At 38.5% G+C, this 16,777-nt stretch overlaps 1 protein-coding gene across 1 annotated transcript in view; it reads left to right on the top strand.

Annotated features, from left to right (window-relative positions):
* Positions 1-16,777, top strand: part of DCDC1 (doublecortin domain containing 1) — a 447,948-nt gene that overhangs the window by 410,502 nt on the left and 20,669 nt on the right. The window contains exons 35-36 of the mRNA XM_043908575.1: positions 2,343-2,479; positions 3,755-3,934. Coding sequence (XP_043764510.1) covers positions 2,343-2,479; positions 3,755-3,934 — 317 coding nt within the window. The remainder of the gene's footprint in view (positions 1-2,342; positions 2,480-3,754; positions 3,935-16,777) is intronic.

Genomic DNA, 16,777 nt, shown 5'->3' with positions numbered 1-16,777 from the left:
ACTGATAAACAAAATTGAGGGATGGCAGATCAGACCAAAGTATCACCTTTGTTACATATAAAGGCAATGCTGGGACATTTTATTTAGTGTGAGAGCTAAATGGAACTGCTAACTGAAATCCCAAATGAGGTGGGCTAATCCTTTTAGGCATGTATGGTGCTGAAACCAGAATGGGCCCCCGATAAAGAAGAGGCCCGAGGAGTGCTATTCAGGTGAGATTTATAGTCAGAAAGAACAGCAAAGTACTCATGCGCTGTAATAGTTAGGTGTTATGATTTATCCCACTCCAGTATTCTTGCCTGGAGAATCCCATGGACAGAGGAGTCTGGTGGACTATGGTCCATGGGGTCACAAAGAGTCAGACATGACTGAAGTGACTTAGCACACAGCACACACACATGATTACCCCCTCCCCAATCTCATGTAAATAAAACAGAAAATATGGAAAATATAATAAGAAAATAAAAACAATTTATCCAGTGCATTTTTTTGGTTTCTATTTGTTATTCTTACCTACATAAATAATATAGTTTGCTATGAAAATCTTTCCCCAAACCTACACCTTTTGTGATGACATTATGTCCTTTTAAAACATTATAAATCTCCAAAACATGCTGGCTAATGGCACTGGCAAGTGCTTTCATTTTCTTAGATCGTTAGAAACAAGTTGACAAATACCAAATAATGCATAATGTTTTTTGCTCTTCCTTATGTTCAAATCCTTGCTTTCAACAGTGTAAATGATAAGCTATCAGAGAACTGCCTTTAGTTAAGCAAAATTTTAGTGTTCAAAATGCATTACAAATAAAATATTTATTGAGATATTATCCATAAGAATTTATGTGTCTTAAATTAATGCTACCTGCACATTATGAATAGAGTCAGCTAAAAGCTGTATTTAACATAAATTTGTGTTATGTATTTTTCTGGTGCCACTATGTTCTTCTCCAAAGTATGCTGGCTAAAGGCATTGTCACTATAATTCATTGGCTGTTGATTCAATTATGTTTTCTCCACATCCATAAATTGCATATGAATGATAATAAGGTACGTAGAGTTCTGATTTCCCTGAAAAGTCATTGCTACCACTTATTTTTATTACTGGATCTATTTCCACAAACTTGAGCTATAAAAGCACCAATGCTTCATCCCTTACAAATACTGAGTTATTTTCAGAGGGCTGTGTTCATAGTCAGGGTATGAAAACCTGTGCGTTAAGAGTGCCCTGGCAACAAAATTAGGACTCAACTTCATTTCAGTATTTCTGTTATTTTAACCATCTAAGTGTTACTTTCTCAAAGAAGGCTTCTCTGACACAGCAGACTACGTCAGAAAGGCCTGTTACATGATTTTTAACAAACCCTGTACTTCGGGGGTGCAACACACTTACAATCAATTATTGGTGTAATCATTTCCTTGACATTTGCCTTCCTTTCCAAAGTGTAAGCCTTTGAGGCAAGGGCTTGGTCTCCTACATGTTTGTAGTGGCACCATCTAGCACAACGCCTGACTCATAGCTGGTGTTCAACATCGATTTCTAGAAGGGATATACAAGAGAAAACATTATTTGTACTTTAAGAAGTTGGGAGATCAACTTCTCTAAGTATGAGACTCAGTGCTGAGAATATCTTCAACCCAGAAAAAGAAAACAATTTAGTAAGTGTGACCTTTAAACCTCTTTTATGATGATTTAAAGTCGTCTAGCTGAAAGAATACATAAATTCAAATCACCAGACTTATTAACTTATGCCTGTGATTCTTTAGAATACAGTATTCCAATAAATATTTTCTCTTTTACAGCTTCTTAAGAGCGCAAAGGACACAGCAGAGGTGTCAGAAACTAATCGTGCTCGCGGGGTATTATTAGATAGAAAAAAAAAGGCCTCCTGTCTCTTGGGTTAATATTATTTTAGAAATACTTAATCCCCAGGCTGCTAAGCTAATTGTGGGGGAAAGGCTTATTATTAGTGAAGAGAACAAAACATATGTTCCATGACTGGAAGAGATGATGGGCTATATAGGTCATGGATTCTATTTGACTAAATTACCACTGAACCATATCGTGGATGAGAGGCTGGGGCCAGTGTGGAAGTCAGCATGTTATCTTTCTATTCTATCTGTACAGTGAGTATGCATATCCTGGCTATTTAAAGCCTCCAGCTCCCATATGAAGAGCCATTGTTAGATCTTATTACCTTAGGCATCTTTGCTTTTATGATATATTTAGTATTTTAGCCTCTGCTCCCAAGTGGAATGATTTATGCATAGAAAGCCAAACCAATTTATTTGAAATCTGAACGCCTATCATCAGAAACAACATTTCTAGTGACTTCTTTCCCCAGGGCGGCGGGTAGCAGCGCATCAGCCAGCCACCGTGGTTCCCAACAAAAGCCCTGTGCGGCTGGTGGTAGTGGAAGGAGGCTGGGCTGAGCAGACTCAAGAGGAAATTAAACTCATGGACCTCATAAGACATACAGAGGTACGCTCTTTAGGACTCCAGACATTAAAGGCTCAGCCTCTTTTATAAGCTTTTAAAACTACAGTATTGAATTTTTTACATTATGCTATTAATTTATTCTCAGCATCTGGTCAGTTATGACCACATAAGCATATGCCAAGTATTGAGTTGGCATTTGGAGAGTAGTTATCTAGGAGACAGCCAGCTCCTCGGAAAGTCTGTTTTGTTTGAATGGAGACCAGAAATTATGACCTTAGCAAAGAAGAGAAAAAGGCCCAGTGGATATGTACAAAGGTAATTATAATAAGTGTAGTCAAGTTGAGCCGTATGGCTTCATTGCTCATCACTCCTAAGGGTATGTCTCAATCTGTAAAAAGAGGAAGGAGCAAAATACTAATTGCAATGGAGACGTTCGGAAGTGAGGAATTCAAAAAAGCAGTTTCAGTCCAATTGATTAATCAGTCAGGATTGCCAGAAATAAAAAAAGTCAAGACAAGAAAGGTCAGCTGTTGAGAGAGAGAGTTGGGGATAGAGACTTGGGAAAACTTTTTGCTTTGTGAAGGTTTTCATCAAAATGATGTGTTCTTATTTAATAGGGTTTCTCAAATCATGAAATGTGTTCAATCTAAATCTTAGGCGTGTGCCGAAGTCAAGGTTACTAGAAAAAAAAGAAATTGACATTGCTAGAAATATGACTTCTTGCCAAGCTAAGAAGGATAAATCACTGACCAGGGAATGAATGCAAAGCATTGAACTAGGACATGCTTGAAGTAGGATGAAAAGCTGCCTGGCAGGGATCTGGCAGAGTATAAGGGTAGCTGCTGTATTTTAAAAGACAGAGAGTAAAGATTTAAACAACAGTCATGCACATTCCCTTAAGCATTTCTTGGTTAAAGGAAATGATGTTGTGATTCTAATAAAAAACTCATTTGTTAGATGCAGAGAAATCACTCAGTAGGAGAAACACCATGCACAAATCCAAAAACACATCTCTATTCATTTCTCCAAATTATAAATGAAAGTTAAGTACTTTGCCAAAATAAGTGCCTTATTGTTACTACTCTAAAGGCTATTATTGCCTATAGTGATTCACTGAAGCAAGGGGAATCACAGAAGAGTCAGTGATAGGAGATGGTAATGTATTTCCTAAAGTTTTTTCAACATAACATACAATGATAAGATGTTACTGTCTTTCATTATATCCTTCACACACACATACACACACACACACACACACAAACACACACTAAATAGACAGTTCTCTAACCATGGCATTCTCTGGACTTTTCTTAACAGGCACACCTTTCTGAAGTCCAAGAACTGCAATCCAAGAGAAATTCTTTCATTGCACCTAAATGTACAGCATTCAAGCAGAGCAACCTGTATGAACAGCCCAATGCAAAACGAGTATGGATTTACCTAAATGGAGGCAGACCTGAAGATGGCACTTATGCCTGGGGCAAAACTATTTCGGAGGTAAATTTAGTGTGAAAGGAGAATGTTTCATAAAGCTAGGTTCAAATGCCAGCTCTGACATTTCCAGATTGTTAGATCAGGCAAATTATTTTACCTCTCTAAACCTCATTTTCTCATCTGTAAAATGGGAGAGTAATACTTTCCTCACAGGGTTGAGATGATGGTTAAATGAATATATGTGTGTGAAAATCTGGAGTACAACTCTGCATGACATAATGTGTGCACCAGAATATGATACTTGGCTGGCAGAGAACAATAACAGTTAAACCCACTGCAGTCAAAGAGTGAAATCTAAACTTGAAAATAATTTAAAATAGTTTTCCTGTTCCATTTTAAGCCTAGTTCACAAAAGCTTGATTATCCTCTAGATATGTTCTCTGTGGGGGAAAACCACAGTATTCACTAGAGGAAACCTGTCATATTCTTGATGCCCAGAGTCTGAGAATTATGGCAGACTTTCCACTTTCCAAAATTAAAAGACTGACTAAGGAAAAGATGAGTAGCAGTTCATTTATTGTTTGCAATATCAGGATACAGTTCCGAAATTTGATATTTTGTCTTCATCTTTAAATAAAAACGTTAGGTACCTAGGAAATGGATTTTGGTAGAATTTCAAAAATTCTCATTTGTTGCAGTGATATCTTAATAATACATTGTAACCATGTTCTTGTTTTTTGAAAGTTTTTATAACTTTTTCTGGGACAAGAGGAAGTCACATAAGGATATGCTGGTGGAGGATGGTGGAAAAGGCAAGACAGTGCAAGAGATGGGTCTGGAGGAGCTCATGGAGGCTGATGGGGGCGCCTGGAGCGTCGGGGGCACTGCAGAAGAGCTGTGCCCCTCATGGCGGGTGATTTCAAAGTGTGGTGCAGACCACCCTTCTTTGACAAGGACTTTGAGTGAGAACTGTGAAAGCAATTACATCTCAGAAGTTGACAACAGATTTGCTGTGCTTGAGAAAGAGAAAAAATGCAGACAATACATTCAAAATGAGGAATATAAGCAAAGGGACTTTATATACATGAAAAAAAAGAAAGGGATTTTTTAAAAATGAATGAGAGCTTTTTCAGGAGAGACTATCCTAGAACAATTTCTATAAAAAAGCTGAAACATTTCTTCGAAAATCACAGTTTATTAAATTGTACCTAACCATTGCAACAAGGACTCATATGTTAGTGAGGGAATATGAAATGATTAATAAATAAACAGTAAAGCAGGGACAATAGGATTAAAGATGGACTTTAAAACTCAGGAGAGCAAAAACGTACAATAATTTTTACAAAAATTACATATACCTAGTGAAGGAATGACTTTGGGATTTATGTGACTCTCAGGTAGCATATAAAAGGCACTCCACACATATTATTCCATGATCATATAATTTTTTTATGAACTTTGTACATAAAGGGCACTGTGCTAGATGCTGTAAATTATTACTCTAATTTATGTGTGTGAAAAGAGTTTGAAAAGTTTATAGCGTAGTATAATTGACAGGTTAACCTCAATAGTAGTGGTAGCAATAGGAGACATAAAATAGCACATGACCTTTGTTCTCATTACATTCATATTCACAACTGGCAAAACATTTGAAAATACATCAAGCTTTACTTAGGTTTACAAAAAAATGGGCACTCTCATGTTAATAGGAGCACAACATTTTGCAGGACCATGTGCCTATACAAATCATAAGAAAATGCACTTCTATTATAAAATCTTATCCCAAGGATATTTTCATGAATTTATGCAAAAATTATTTGATAATAATATTTATCATAGGTTATTTATAGCATAGAAAGATTAAAAATAAACACAAATAGGGAGTTGGTTAAATGAATTATAGAATGTAGAATGGGATATTATAAATAAAATCAACTTTAGAAAGAATAATGACAATAAAGATGTTCAAGATATACTAAATGAAAGAAGCATAATATAAAGCATATAGAGTTGAATTCTATATACATGTATGCACACACATTAAAGAAGAAGACTGGATGGATTTTATTTTTGGAAGTGTTTATTGGATGGTCTTATTACTGGTGACCTAATAGAGACAGTATTTCTTTATTATGTGTTTTTCTATGTGTTCCATATTTTGTTATGCTGAACACGGATTGTAAGAAAAATGCATTTGCTAAGGGAGCTGACACTCCTTTTAGACAAGTACTAACAGCATGTGATGAAGGTCAGATCAGTAGTACATGCAGGAAGTTGGAATGTTAGGTCCGAGAATCAAGGCAAATTAGAAGTGGTCAAACAGGAGATGGCAAGAGTGAACGTAGACATTCTAGGAATCTGCAAACTAAAATGGACTGGAATGGGTGAACTTAACTCAGATGACCATTATATCTACTACTGTGGGCAGGAATCCCTTAGAAGAAATGGAGTAGTAGAAGTAGTTGTAGAAAAGTAGTAGTAGAAGAAATGTTGTTTCAGACTCAACAAAAGAGTCTGAAATGCAGTACTTGGATGCAATCTCAAAAATGACAGAATGATCTCTGTTCATTTCCAAGGCAAACCATTCAATATCACGGTAATCTAAGCCTATGGCCCAACCAGTAACGCTGAAGAAGCTGAAGTTGTATGGTTCTATGAAGACCTACAAGACCTTTTAGAACTAACACCCAAAAAAGATGTCCTTTTCATTATAGGGGAATGGAATGTAAACGTAGGAAGTCAGGAAACACCTGGAGTAACAGGCAAATTTGGCCTTGGAGTACAGAATGAAGCAGGGCAAAGGCTAATAGAGTTTTGCCAAGAGAACTCACTGGTCATAGCAAACACCCTCTTCCAACAACACCAGAGAAGACTCTACACATGGACATCACCAGATGGTCAACACCGAAATCAGATTGATTATATTCTTTGCAGCCAAAGATGGAGAAGCTCTATACAGTCAGCAAAAACAAGACCAGAAGCTGACTGTGGCTCAGATCATGATTATTGCCAAATTCAGACTTAAACTGAAGAAAGTAAGGAAAACCACTAGACCATTCAGGTATGACCTAAATCAAATCCCTTATGATTACACAGTGGAAGTGAGAAATAGATTTAAGGGACTAGATCTGATAGACAGAGTGCCTGATGAACTATGGGCAAAGGTTCGTGACATTGTACAGGAGACAGGGATTAAGACCATCCCCATGGAAAAGAAATGCAAAAAAGCAAAATGGCTGTCTGAGGAGGCCTTATAAATATCTGTGAAAAGAAGAGAAGTGAAAAGAAAAGGAGAAAAGGAAAGATATTCCCATCTGAATGCAGAGTTCCAAAGAATAGCAAGGAGAGATAAAAAAGCCTTCCTCAGCAATCAATGCAAAGAAATAGAGGAAAACAACAGAATCAGAAAGATTAGAGATCTCTTCAAGAAAATTAGAGATACCAAGGGAACATTTCATGCAAAGATGGGCTCGATAAAGGACAGAAATGGTATGGACCTAACAGAAGCAGAAGATATTAAGAAGAGGTGGCAAGAATATGCAGAACTGTACAAAAAAGATCTTCATGACCCAGATAATTACAATGGTGTGATCACTCACCAAGAAACAGACATCCTGGAATGTGAAGTCAAGTGGGCCTTAGGAAGCATCACTATGAGCAAAGCTAGTGGAGGTTATGGAATTCCAGTTGAGCTATTTCAAATCCTGAATGATGATGCTGTGAAAGTGCTGCACTCAGTATGCCAGCAAATTTGGAAAACTCAGCAGTGGCCACAGGACTGGAAAAGGTCAATTTTCATTCCAATCCCAAAGAAAGGCAATGACAAAGAATGTTCAAACTACCACACAATTGCACTCATCTCACATGCTAGTAAAGTAATGCTCAAAATTCTCCAAGCCAGGTTTTAGCAGTACGTGAACCGTGAACTTCCAGACATTCAAGCTGGTTTTAGAAAAGGCAGAGGAACCAGAGATCAAATTGCTAACATCCGCTGGATCATGGAAAAAGCAAGAGAGTTCCAGAAAAACATCCATTTCTGCTTTATTGACTATGCCAAAGCCTTTGACTGTGTGGATCACAATAAGGTGTGGAAAATTCTTAAAGAGATGGGAATACCCGACCATCTGACCTGTCTCTTGAGAAACCTGTGTGCAGGTCAGGAAGCAACAGTTAGAACTGGACATGGAACAACAGACTGGTTCCAAATAGGAAAAGGAATACGTCAAGGCTGTATATTGTCACCCTGCTTATTTGACTTCTATGCAGAGTACATCATGAGAAATGCTGGGCTGGAGGTAGTACAAGCTGGAATCAAGATTGCCGGGAGAAATATCAATAACCTCATATATGCAGACGACACCACCTTTATGGCAGAAAGTGAAGAGGAACTAAAAAGCCTCTTGATGAAAATGAAGGAAAAGAGTGAAAAAGTTGGCTTAAAGCTAAATATTCAGAAAACTAAGATCATGGCATCTGGTCCCCTCACTTCATGGGAAATAGATGGGGAAACAGTGGAAACAGTGTCAGACTTTATTTTGGGGGGGGGGGCTCCAAAATCACTGCAGATGGTGATTGTAGCCATGAAATTAAAAGACGCTTACTCCTTGGAAGGAAAGTTATGACAAACCTAGATAGCATATTTAAAAGCAGAGACATTACTTTGTCAACAAAGGTCCATCTAGTCAAGGCTATGGTTTTTCCAGTGGTCATGTATGGATGTGAGAGTTGGATGGTGAAGAAAGCTGAGCGCCAAAGAATTAATGCTTTTGAACTGTGATGTTGGAGAAGACTCTTGAGAGTCCTTGGCCTGCAAGAGTCCACCCTAAAGGAGATCAGTCCTGGGTGTTCATTGGCAGGACTGATGTGGAAGCTGAAATTCCAGTACTTTGGCCACCTGATGCAAAGAGCTGACTCATTGGAAAAGACCCTGATGCTGCGAAGGATTGGGGGCAGGAAAAGAAGGGGACAGCAGAGGATAAGATGGCTGGATGGCATCACCAACTCAATGGACATGGGTTTGGGTAGACTACGGGAGTTGGTGATGGACAGGGAGTTCTGGTGTGCTGCAATTCATGGGGTAGCAAAGAGTTGGACATGACTGAGCAACTGAACTGAACTGAATGTAGCCTCGGTGTGTAGGAGGATACTTAGGCAATGTCTAGAAAGCCTGCTTCATATTACTTCTTTTCTTTTATTAAAAAATGCTCTTTCTAATCTCTTTCCTTTCCTTTTCCATTCTGTTTTTGTTTTTAGGGATCTGTTTGAGATTCTTCATGATCAATTAGAAATGTTTCTTTTCAGGCTATCAGCCTGTAAGGAATACTCCAGGAAAATGCACTGTGGATGTGAAACTACCGGAAAAGTAGGGTTCAGATTTTACTGGGTGAATCTGGCTAACAATGCCAATTCCAGAGAAGCTCAGATTTTCAGTGGCTGGTACTTTTACCTGAAGAATGAGGAACAGAATGCTTTTCAGAGTGCTTCCCTTTACTTTCTACAATGAAAGCCCCAGATGGTGTTTGAATCCCACTAATGCAGGTTTTCCCTCAACTTCTTTCACTGCTGCGGCTATTCTGGATGATTTAACCACATTCTTCCTACCCAGTCTTTGAACGTGGCTGGAGCATCTCTTGTCTCCAACTGATGTAGGGTCATCTGTCATCAGTGCACCCCCGCCTCCGCCCCCAGGGTTAGTGGGTCTTTCTTCAGGGCCATCCTATTTCTCTGATTTATGACTGTCCAAGCCCCTCCTTCTATGGTCCTGTAGCATCTGTCTTCTCCCATCCCTGCAATATCTTTCCAATTCCACAGAATTTCAAAACCAATGTGCTCTCTCACAGCCAAGCATTGTTCTGAATGCACGAGTGGAAGCTGAATGAATGAGAAACAGATTTTTTTTTTTGATTTGTAGAGGGAAGTACCTCATGTCCTCAGGGAATATGAAATAGTTCTGTAGTGCCCATGTGCACCACCCTGAGAGTACTGGGTCTATGAAAACTCACAATATAGGTGAAGAATTACGTAAAGAACATTGTTCTTTTATTATGAGCTTTTGTTATTGCAGAATTTAAACATGTAATTTATATTGCCCACTTTAATGGAAGAACTTGAGTAAATTTACATATATTTGAAAAGCTGAGAATTAAGAACGTCATTAAAGGTCAAAAGTTAACTGGACATTTTAGAACCTAATTGTACTGAAATGTCTTCTTTTCTCCCAAATTTATTTTTTTTAAGATTTTTATGAACTCATTAACTGAGTCTAATGTAAAATAGATCTTTGTGAAAACCAAGTGAAACAGCTATAGATTTAACTCCTACTTGTATTTAGTATACGTTTCTATTAAATAACATTCATTCACTTGATTATAATGGGCTTCCTAGGTGGCGCTAGTGGTAAGGAACCTGCCTGCCAGTGCAAGAGACATGAGATGCAGGTTCGATCCCTGGGTCAGGAAGATCCTCTGTAGGAGGGCATGGCAACCCACTCTAGTATTCTTGCCTGGAGCATCCCATGAACAGAGGAGCCTGATGGGCTACAGTCCATAGAGTCGCAAACAGTAGGATATGACAGGTAATTTAGCATGAATTTAGCAATTTAGCATGAAGGCATGCACTTAATTATAAACAGGAAACACAATTTCTATAGACTAGTGACATTTTAGTGGTAAAGCAGGGGAAAATTAAAAAAAAAAAAAATACCTGCCTGCAATGAGGGAGACCTGGGTTCGATCCCTGGGTCGGGAAAATCCCCTGGAGAAGGAAATGGCAACCCACTCCAGTATTCTTGCCTGGAGAATCCCATGGACAGAGGAGCCTGGTAGGCTACAGTCCATGGGGTTGCAAAGAGTCGGACACGACTGAGCGACTTCACTTCACTTCAGGGGAAAGTATAAGAGTTATCCTTATGTAGGATTTTTTTCAGGGCCTTCCTGAGTGGCACAGGCAGTAAAAAATCTGCCTGCAATACAGGAGACCTGGGTTTGATCCCTGGGTTGGGAAAATCCCTTGGAAAAGGAAATGGCAGCCCACTCCAGTATTCTTGCCTGGAGAATTCCATTGGCAGAGGAGCCTCGTGGGCTGCCATCTGTTACAAAGAGTTGGACATGAGTGAAGTGACTTAGCTGCAACGTCAGGGTTTTTTCAAGCTGCAGGAATTTCTTCCAGAGACCTATCTACGTATTTCTAGGACAGCGCCCCACTTCTCCCAGTCCAGGTAGAAACTCAGTTCTCTACTCTTTGGTTGCCTTGGGGTGGGGTGCAGGGGACAGGAAATACATAATAATAGCTGCTAGGACTGAATTGTGGTCCCCCCTCCCCCCACTTATGCTAAAATCCTAACCTCTGATGTGATTGTATTTGGAGACAGGGCTTTGAAGAGGTAATTAATGTTAAGTGACCTTAAGGGTGAAGCCTTAACCTGAAATAATGTGTGGGTTTATAAGAAGAGAAAGATTTCTCTCTCTTCTCCCATCATATGAGAACACTACAAGAAGGCAGCTGTCTATAAGCCAGGAGGAGCTCTCAACAGAAACCGTATCAAACCACAGCTTGGTCTTGACTTAGCAGCCTCCAGAACTGGTGGTATTCGTTTTGGCATCCTAAGCAGAAGAAAGCAACTATTACTATGGAAAATTTAGAAAAACTGCATGAAACCATATGAATCTGTTGTAATTACTATGAAATTTTGGATTATTGGAATAATAAATTATTGTTCTAATTGTAGAACAGCATACAGTCATTTTTGCATTAAATTTAGAAAAAGAAAAAGCACCAAGAAGGAAATGAAAATTCTGACTCCCACAAATAACCACAATTATTATAATTTTAGTAGGTCTATTCATATGGTTTCTATATATTTATACATTTTTTGCCATTGTCATCATGTTAGACTACATTGATATATGTAAATATTCACCAAACAAGCTCTTGTGACTTTTTGACTGAATAATTTAATATTCTTTAACAAACATTATTTTCAATGGCATCATCATGTTCTATCGAATGGTTGGATTATTACTTACTGATCCAGTTTTCTATTGTTTGCCATTTAGATTGTTTCTAATTTTGCTATCATAAAACATAATCCAAATAACATATCTACACATAAATCCTTTCAAAATTTCTGATTATCTCTGCCAAATAAGTTCTTAGAAGAATTTCTAGGTCAAATTATGTAGATGTGTTGGAGAATTTTCATAGCTATCACCAGATTGTTTTCTAGGAATATTTCAGCAACTGATGCTCCCACAAGTTTGAATGAGAGTTCCTACTAACATGCTGTTTACATGAGTAATCAACAATGCTAATTGCAGTCACTTAGAAATATGTATTTGCAAGTTGACAGGAGAGAATGTTATATACGTGTTTCAATTTATATGTCTTTAATTACTTGTAACAGTGATTTTTATTTGTTTTGCTTTGTTTTTACCATTTATTAGTAGTCTGTGAATATTTTTCACACTAATATAAATTTTCTTTTTCTATGGCAATAAGCCTACTATGCATAGCTTTGTCAGATTTATTATGACAAATTTCCAATTTGCCATGATGTCTGAGAGACTTTTTAACGTGCAAAAATTAATGTATGTTTTAAGTTTGTTCTTAATTTTTCAAGTTCCAATAGTATTTTACTATCTTTATATCATATAAGACTTCCCTGGTGGCTCAGATGGTAAAGAATCTCCTGCAGTGTGGGAGAGCTGGGTTTGATCCCTGGGTCAGGAAAATTCCCTGTAGAAGGGAATGGCTACCCACTCCAGTATCTTGCCTGGAGAATTCCATGGATAGAGGAGCCTGGTAGGCTACAGTTCATGGTGTTGCAAAGAGTCGGACACGACTGAGCGACTTTCACTGTTTCCTGTCATATAAAGATTCATCTGATTTTTTCTTAAGATTTTTATAATTGTCTCATTCCCTCTTACTTTTTAAACAGGATAAAACTTTTTTCTGGTGTAAAATTTGAGTGAAGCTATCTTCTCTGCTTTATTTATTTATTTTTTTCATTTATTTTTATTAGTTGGAGGCTAATTACTTTACAATATAGTAGTGGTTTTTACCATACATTGACATGAATCAGCCATGGATTTACATGTGTTCCGCATCCTTAATCCCCCTCCCACCTCCCTCCCCATCCCATCCCTCTGGGTCTTCCCAGTGCACCAGTCCCGAGCACTTGTCTCATGCATCCAACCTGGGCTGGCGATCTGTTTCACGCTTGATAATATACATGTTTCAATGCTATTCTCTCAGATCATCCCACCCTCGCCTTCTCTCAGAGTCCAAAAGTCTGTTCTATACATCTGTGTCTCTTTTTCTGTCTTGCATATAGGGTTATTGTTACCATCTTTCTAAATTCCATATATATGCGTTATACTATATTGGTGTTTATCTTTCTGGCTTACTTCACCCTGTATAATGGGCTCCACTATTTCAGCCCTACTTACCAAATAATCGTTTTTGTTCTTCCCACTGAGTTGGAATACAAACTTTATAGTTATTCTTATTAGTATCTTCTTTTAAGCTATCTGATACTTTTAGAATTATTATAGCTTTAATATATTTTAATATCTGACAGGAGTTTCCTATTGTTGTACTTTTCACTTTTTACTTAATTGTCTTTGCCTGTCCATATTTTTAGAAACTTCATTTATTGATTCCTTTGTTTTGGCTGTCCTGGGTCTTCGGCTATTGCTGCCCAGGCTTTTCTCTGGTTGAGGCAAGTAGGGGCTACTCTTTAGTTAAGGTGCGTGGCCTTCTCACTGAGGTGGCTTTTGTTGCAGAGCGTGGGCTCTAGTGCCTGTGGGCTTCAGTAATTTCAGCCTGTGGGCTCAGTCGTTAGTTTCCTGGGCTCTAGAGCACAGGCTCAATACATGGGCTTAGTTGCTCCATATAATGTGGAACCTTCCCGGACTAGGGATCGAATCCACTTCTCCTGCATTGGCAGGCAGATTCTTTACCACTGAGCCACCAGGGAAGCCCTGTTGATTTTTAGAGTTGAATTTTGGAATTGCACTTCAGCACCTTAAAATCATCCTACAGAAGTTTTGACTATAGCTGTGTTAGGCTATTAATTACTTTCGTAAGAATCGACTCTGGGAGATAATGAAGGACAAGGAAGTATGGTATGCTGCAGTCCAAGTAGTTTCAAAGAGTTGGGCATGACTGAATGACTGAACAACAACAAAAATAATAGTAAAAATAAATATCCTTCAGTTCAGTTCAGTGGAGTCACTCAGTCGTGTCCAACTCTTTGCAGCCCCATGGACTGCAGCATTCCAGGCTTCCCTGTCCAACAACAACTCCCGGAGTTTACTCAAACTTATGTGCATTGAGCCGGTGATGCCATGAAACCATCTCATCCTCTGTCACCCTTCTTCTCCCACCTTTAGTCTTTCCCAGAATCAGGGTCTTTTCCAATGAGTCAGCTCTTTGAATCAGGTAGCCAAAGCATTGGAGTTTCAGCTTCAGCATTAGTCCTTCCAATAAATATTCAGGACTGATTTCCTTTAGGATTGACTGGTTGGATCTCCTTGCAGTCCAACGGACTCTCAAGAGTCTTCTCCAACATCACAGTTCAAAAGCATCAATTCTTCAGTGCTCAGCTTTCTTTATAGTCCAACTCTCACATCCATACATGACCACTGGATAAACCATAACCTTGACTAGATGGACCTTTGTTGGCAAAGTAATGTCTGTTTTTTAATATGCTGTCTAGGTTGGTCATAGCTTTTCTTTCAAGGAGCAAGCATCTTTTAATTTCATGGCTGTGGTCACCATCTGCAGTGATTTTGGAGCCCAAGAATATAAAGTCTCTAATTGTTTCTGTTGTTTCCCCATCTGTTTGCCATGAAGTGATGGGACCAGATGCCATGATCTTAGTTTTCTGAATGTTGAGTTTTAAGGCAACTTTTTCACTCTCCTCTTTCACTTGCATCAAGAGGCTCTTTAGTACTTCGCTTCTGCCATAAGGGTGGTGTCATCTGCATATCTGAGGTTTTTTATATTTCTCCCAGCAGTCTTGATTCCAGCTTGTGCTTCATCCAGCCTGGCATTTTGCATGATGTACTCTGCATATAAATTAAATTAGCAGGGTGACAATATACAGCCTTGACATACTCTTTTCCCAATTTTGAACCAGTCTGTTGTTCCATGTCCAGTTCTAACTGCTGCTTCTTGACATGCATACAGATTTCTGAAGAGGCAGGTCAGGTGGTCTGATATTCCATCTCTTTAAGAATTGTCCACAGTTTGTTGTGATCCACACAGTCAAAGGCTTTGGCATAGTCAATAACGTGGAAGTAGATGTTTTTCTGGAACTCTCGCTTTTTCAATGATCCGTTGGATGTTGGCAATTTGATCTCTGGTTCCTCTGCTTTTTCTAAATCCAGCTTGAACATCTGGAAGTTCATGCTTCACGTACTGTTGAAGCCTGGCTTGGAGAATTTTGAGCATTACTTTGCTAGCGTGTGAGATGAATGCAATTGTGTGGTAGTTTGAACATTCTTTGTCATTGCCTTTCTTTGGGATTGGAATGAAAATTGACCTTTTCCAGTCCTGTGACCACTGCTGAGTTTTCCAAATTTGCTGGTATATTGAGTGCAGCACTTTCACAGCATCATCTTTTAAGATTTGAAATAGCTCAACTGGAATTCCATCGCCTTCACTAGCTTTGTTCGTAGTGATGCTTCCTAAGGCCCACTTGACTTCACATTCCAGGATGTCTGTTTCTAGGTGAATGATCACACCATCATGATTATTTCAGTCTTGAAGATCTTTTTTGTATAGTTCTTCTGTGTGTATTCTTGCCACCTCTTCTTAATATCTTTTGCTTCTGATGGATCCATACAGTTTCTGTCCTTTATTGTGCCCATCTTTTCCTGAAATGTTCCCTTGGTATCTCTGGTTTTCTTGAAGAGATCTCTAGTCTTTCCCATTCTATTGTTTTCCTCTGTTTCTTTGCATTGATCACTGAGGAAGGCCTTCTTATCTCCTTGCTATTCTTTGGAACTCTGCATTCAAATGGGTGTATCTTGGTATTCAAAAAAGGTATATCCTTCCTTCTCTCCTTTGCCTTGAGCTTCTCTTCTTTTCACAGCTATTTGTAAGGCCTTCTCAGACAACCATTTTGCCTTTATGTATTTCTTTTTCTTGGGGATGGTCTTGATCCCTGCCTCTTGTACAATATCATGAACCTCTCTCCATAGTTCTTCAGGTACTCTATCAGATCTATGCCCTTGAATCAATTTGTCACTTCCAGTGTATAATTGTAAGGGATTTGATTTAGGTCATACCTGAATGGTCTAGTGGTTTTCCCTACTTTTCTTCAATTTCAGTCTGATTTTGGCAATAAGGAGTTCATGATCTGAGCCACAATCAGCTCCCGGTCTCGTTTTTGCTGACTGTGTAGAACTTCTCCATCTTTGGCTGCAAAGAATATAATCAGTTGATTTTGGTATTTACCATCTTGTGATGTCCATGTGTAGTCTTCTCTTGTGTTGTTGGAAGAGGGTGTTTGCTATGACCAGTGCGTTCTCTTGGCAAAACTCTGTTAGCCTTTCATCTGCTTTGTTTTGTACCACAAGGCCAGATTTGCCTGTTACTCCGTGTGTCTCTTGACTTCCTAATTTTGCATTCCAGTCCCCTATAATGAAAAGGACATCTTTTTGGGGTGGTAGTTCTAGAAGGTCTTAAATATTCTTAACAATGGAAAAAAGAAGAAACAGGATCTTTTCCCTCCATAAATAGCTGGAAAGTTGGAATGCTTTGTTTTGTTTTGTTTTTTTTTCCTTTCCCATGTGCCTTTTTAGTGATGTTTTGCATTTTTACTTTCCCTGTAAAGACTTATTTTAAAATTTTAAACTGATTTATTTTCTAACCATTTTTTATAACAGCTGTATCATGTTC

This window comes from Cervus elaphus, chromosome 1, assembly GCF_910594005.1.
Source record: "Cervus elaphus chromosome 1, mCerEla1.1, whole genome shotgun sequence".
Lineage (NCBI taxonomy): Eukaryota > Metazoa > Chordata > Mammalia > Artiodactyla > Cervidae > Cervus > Cervus elaphus.
Note: the sequence above shows the minus strand (reverse complement) of the source record. Positions and strands in the feature narration are given on the sequence as shown.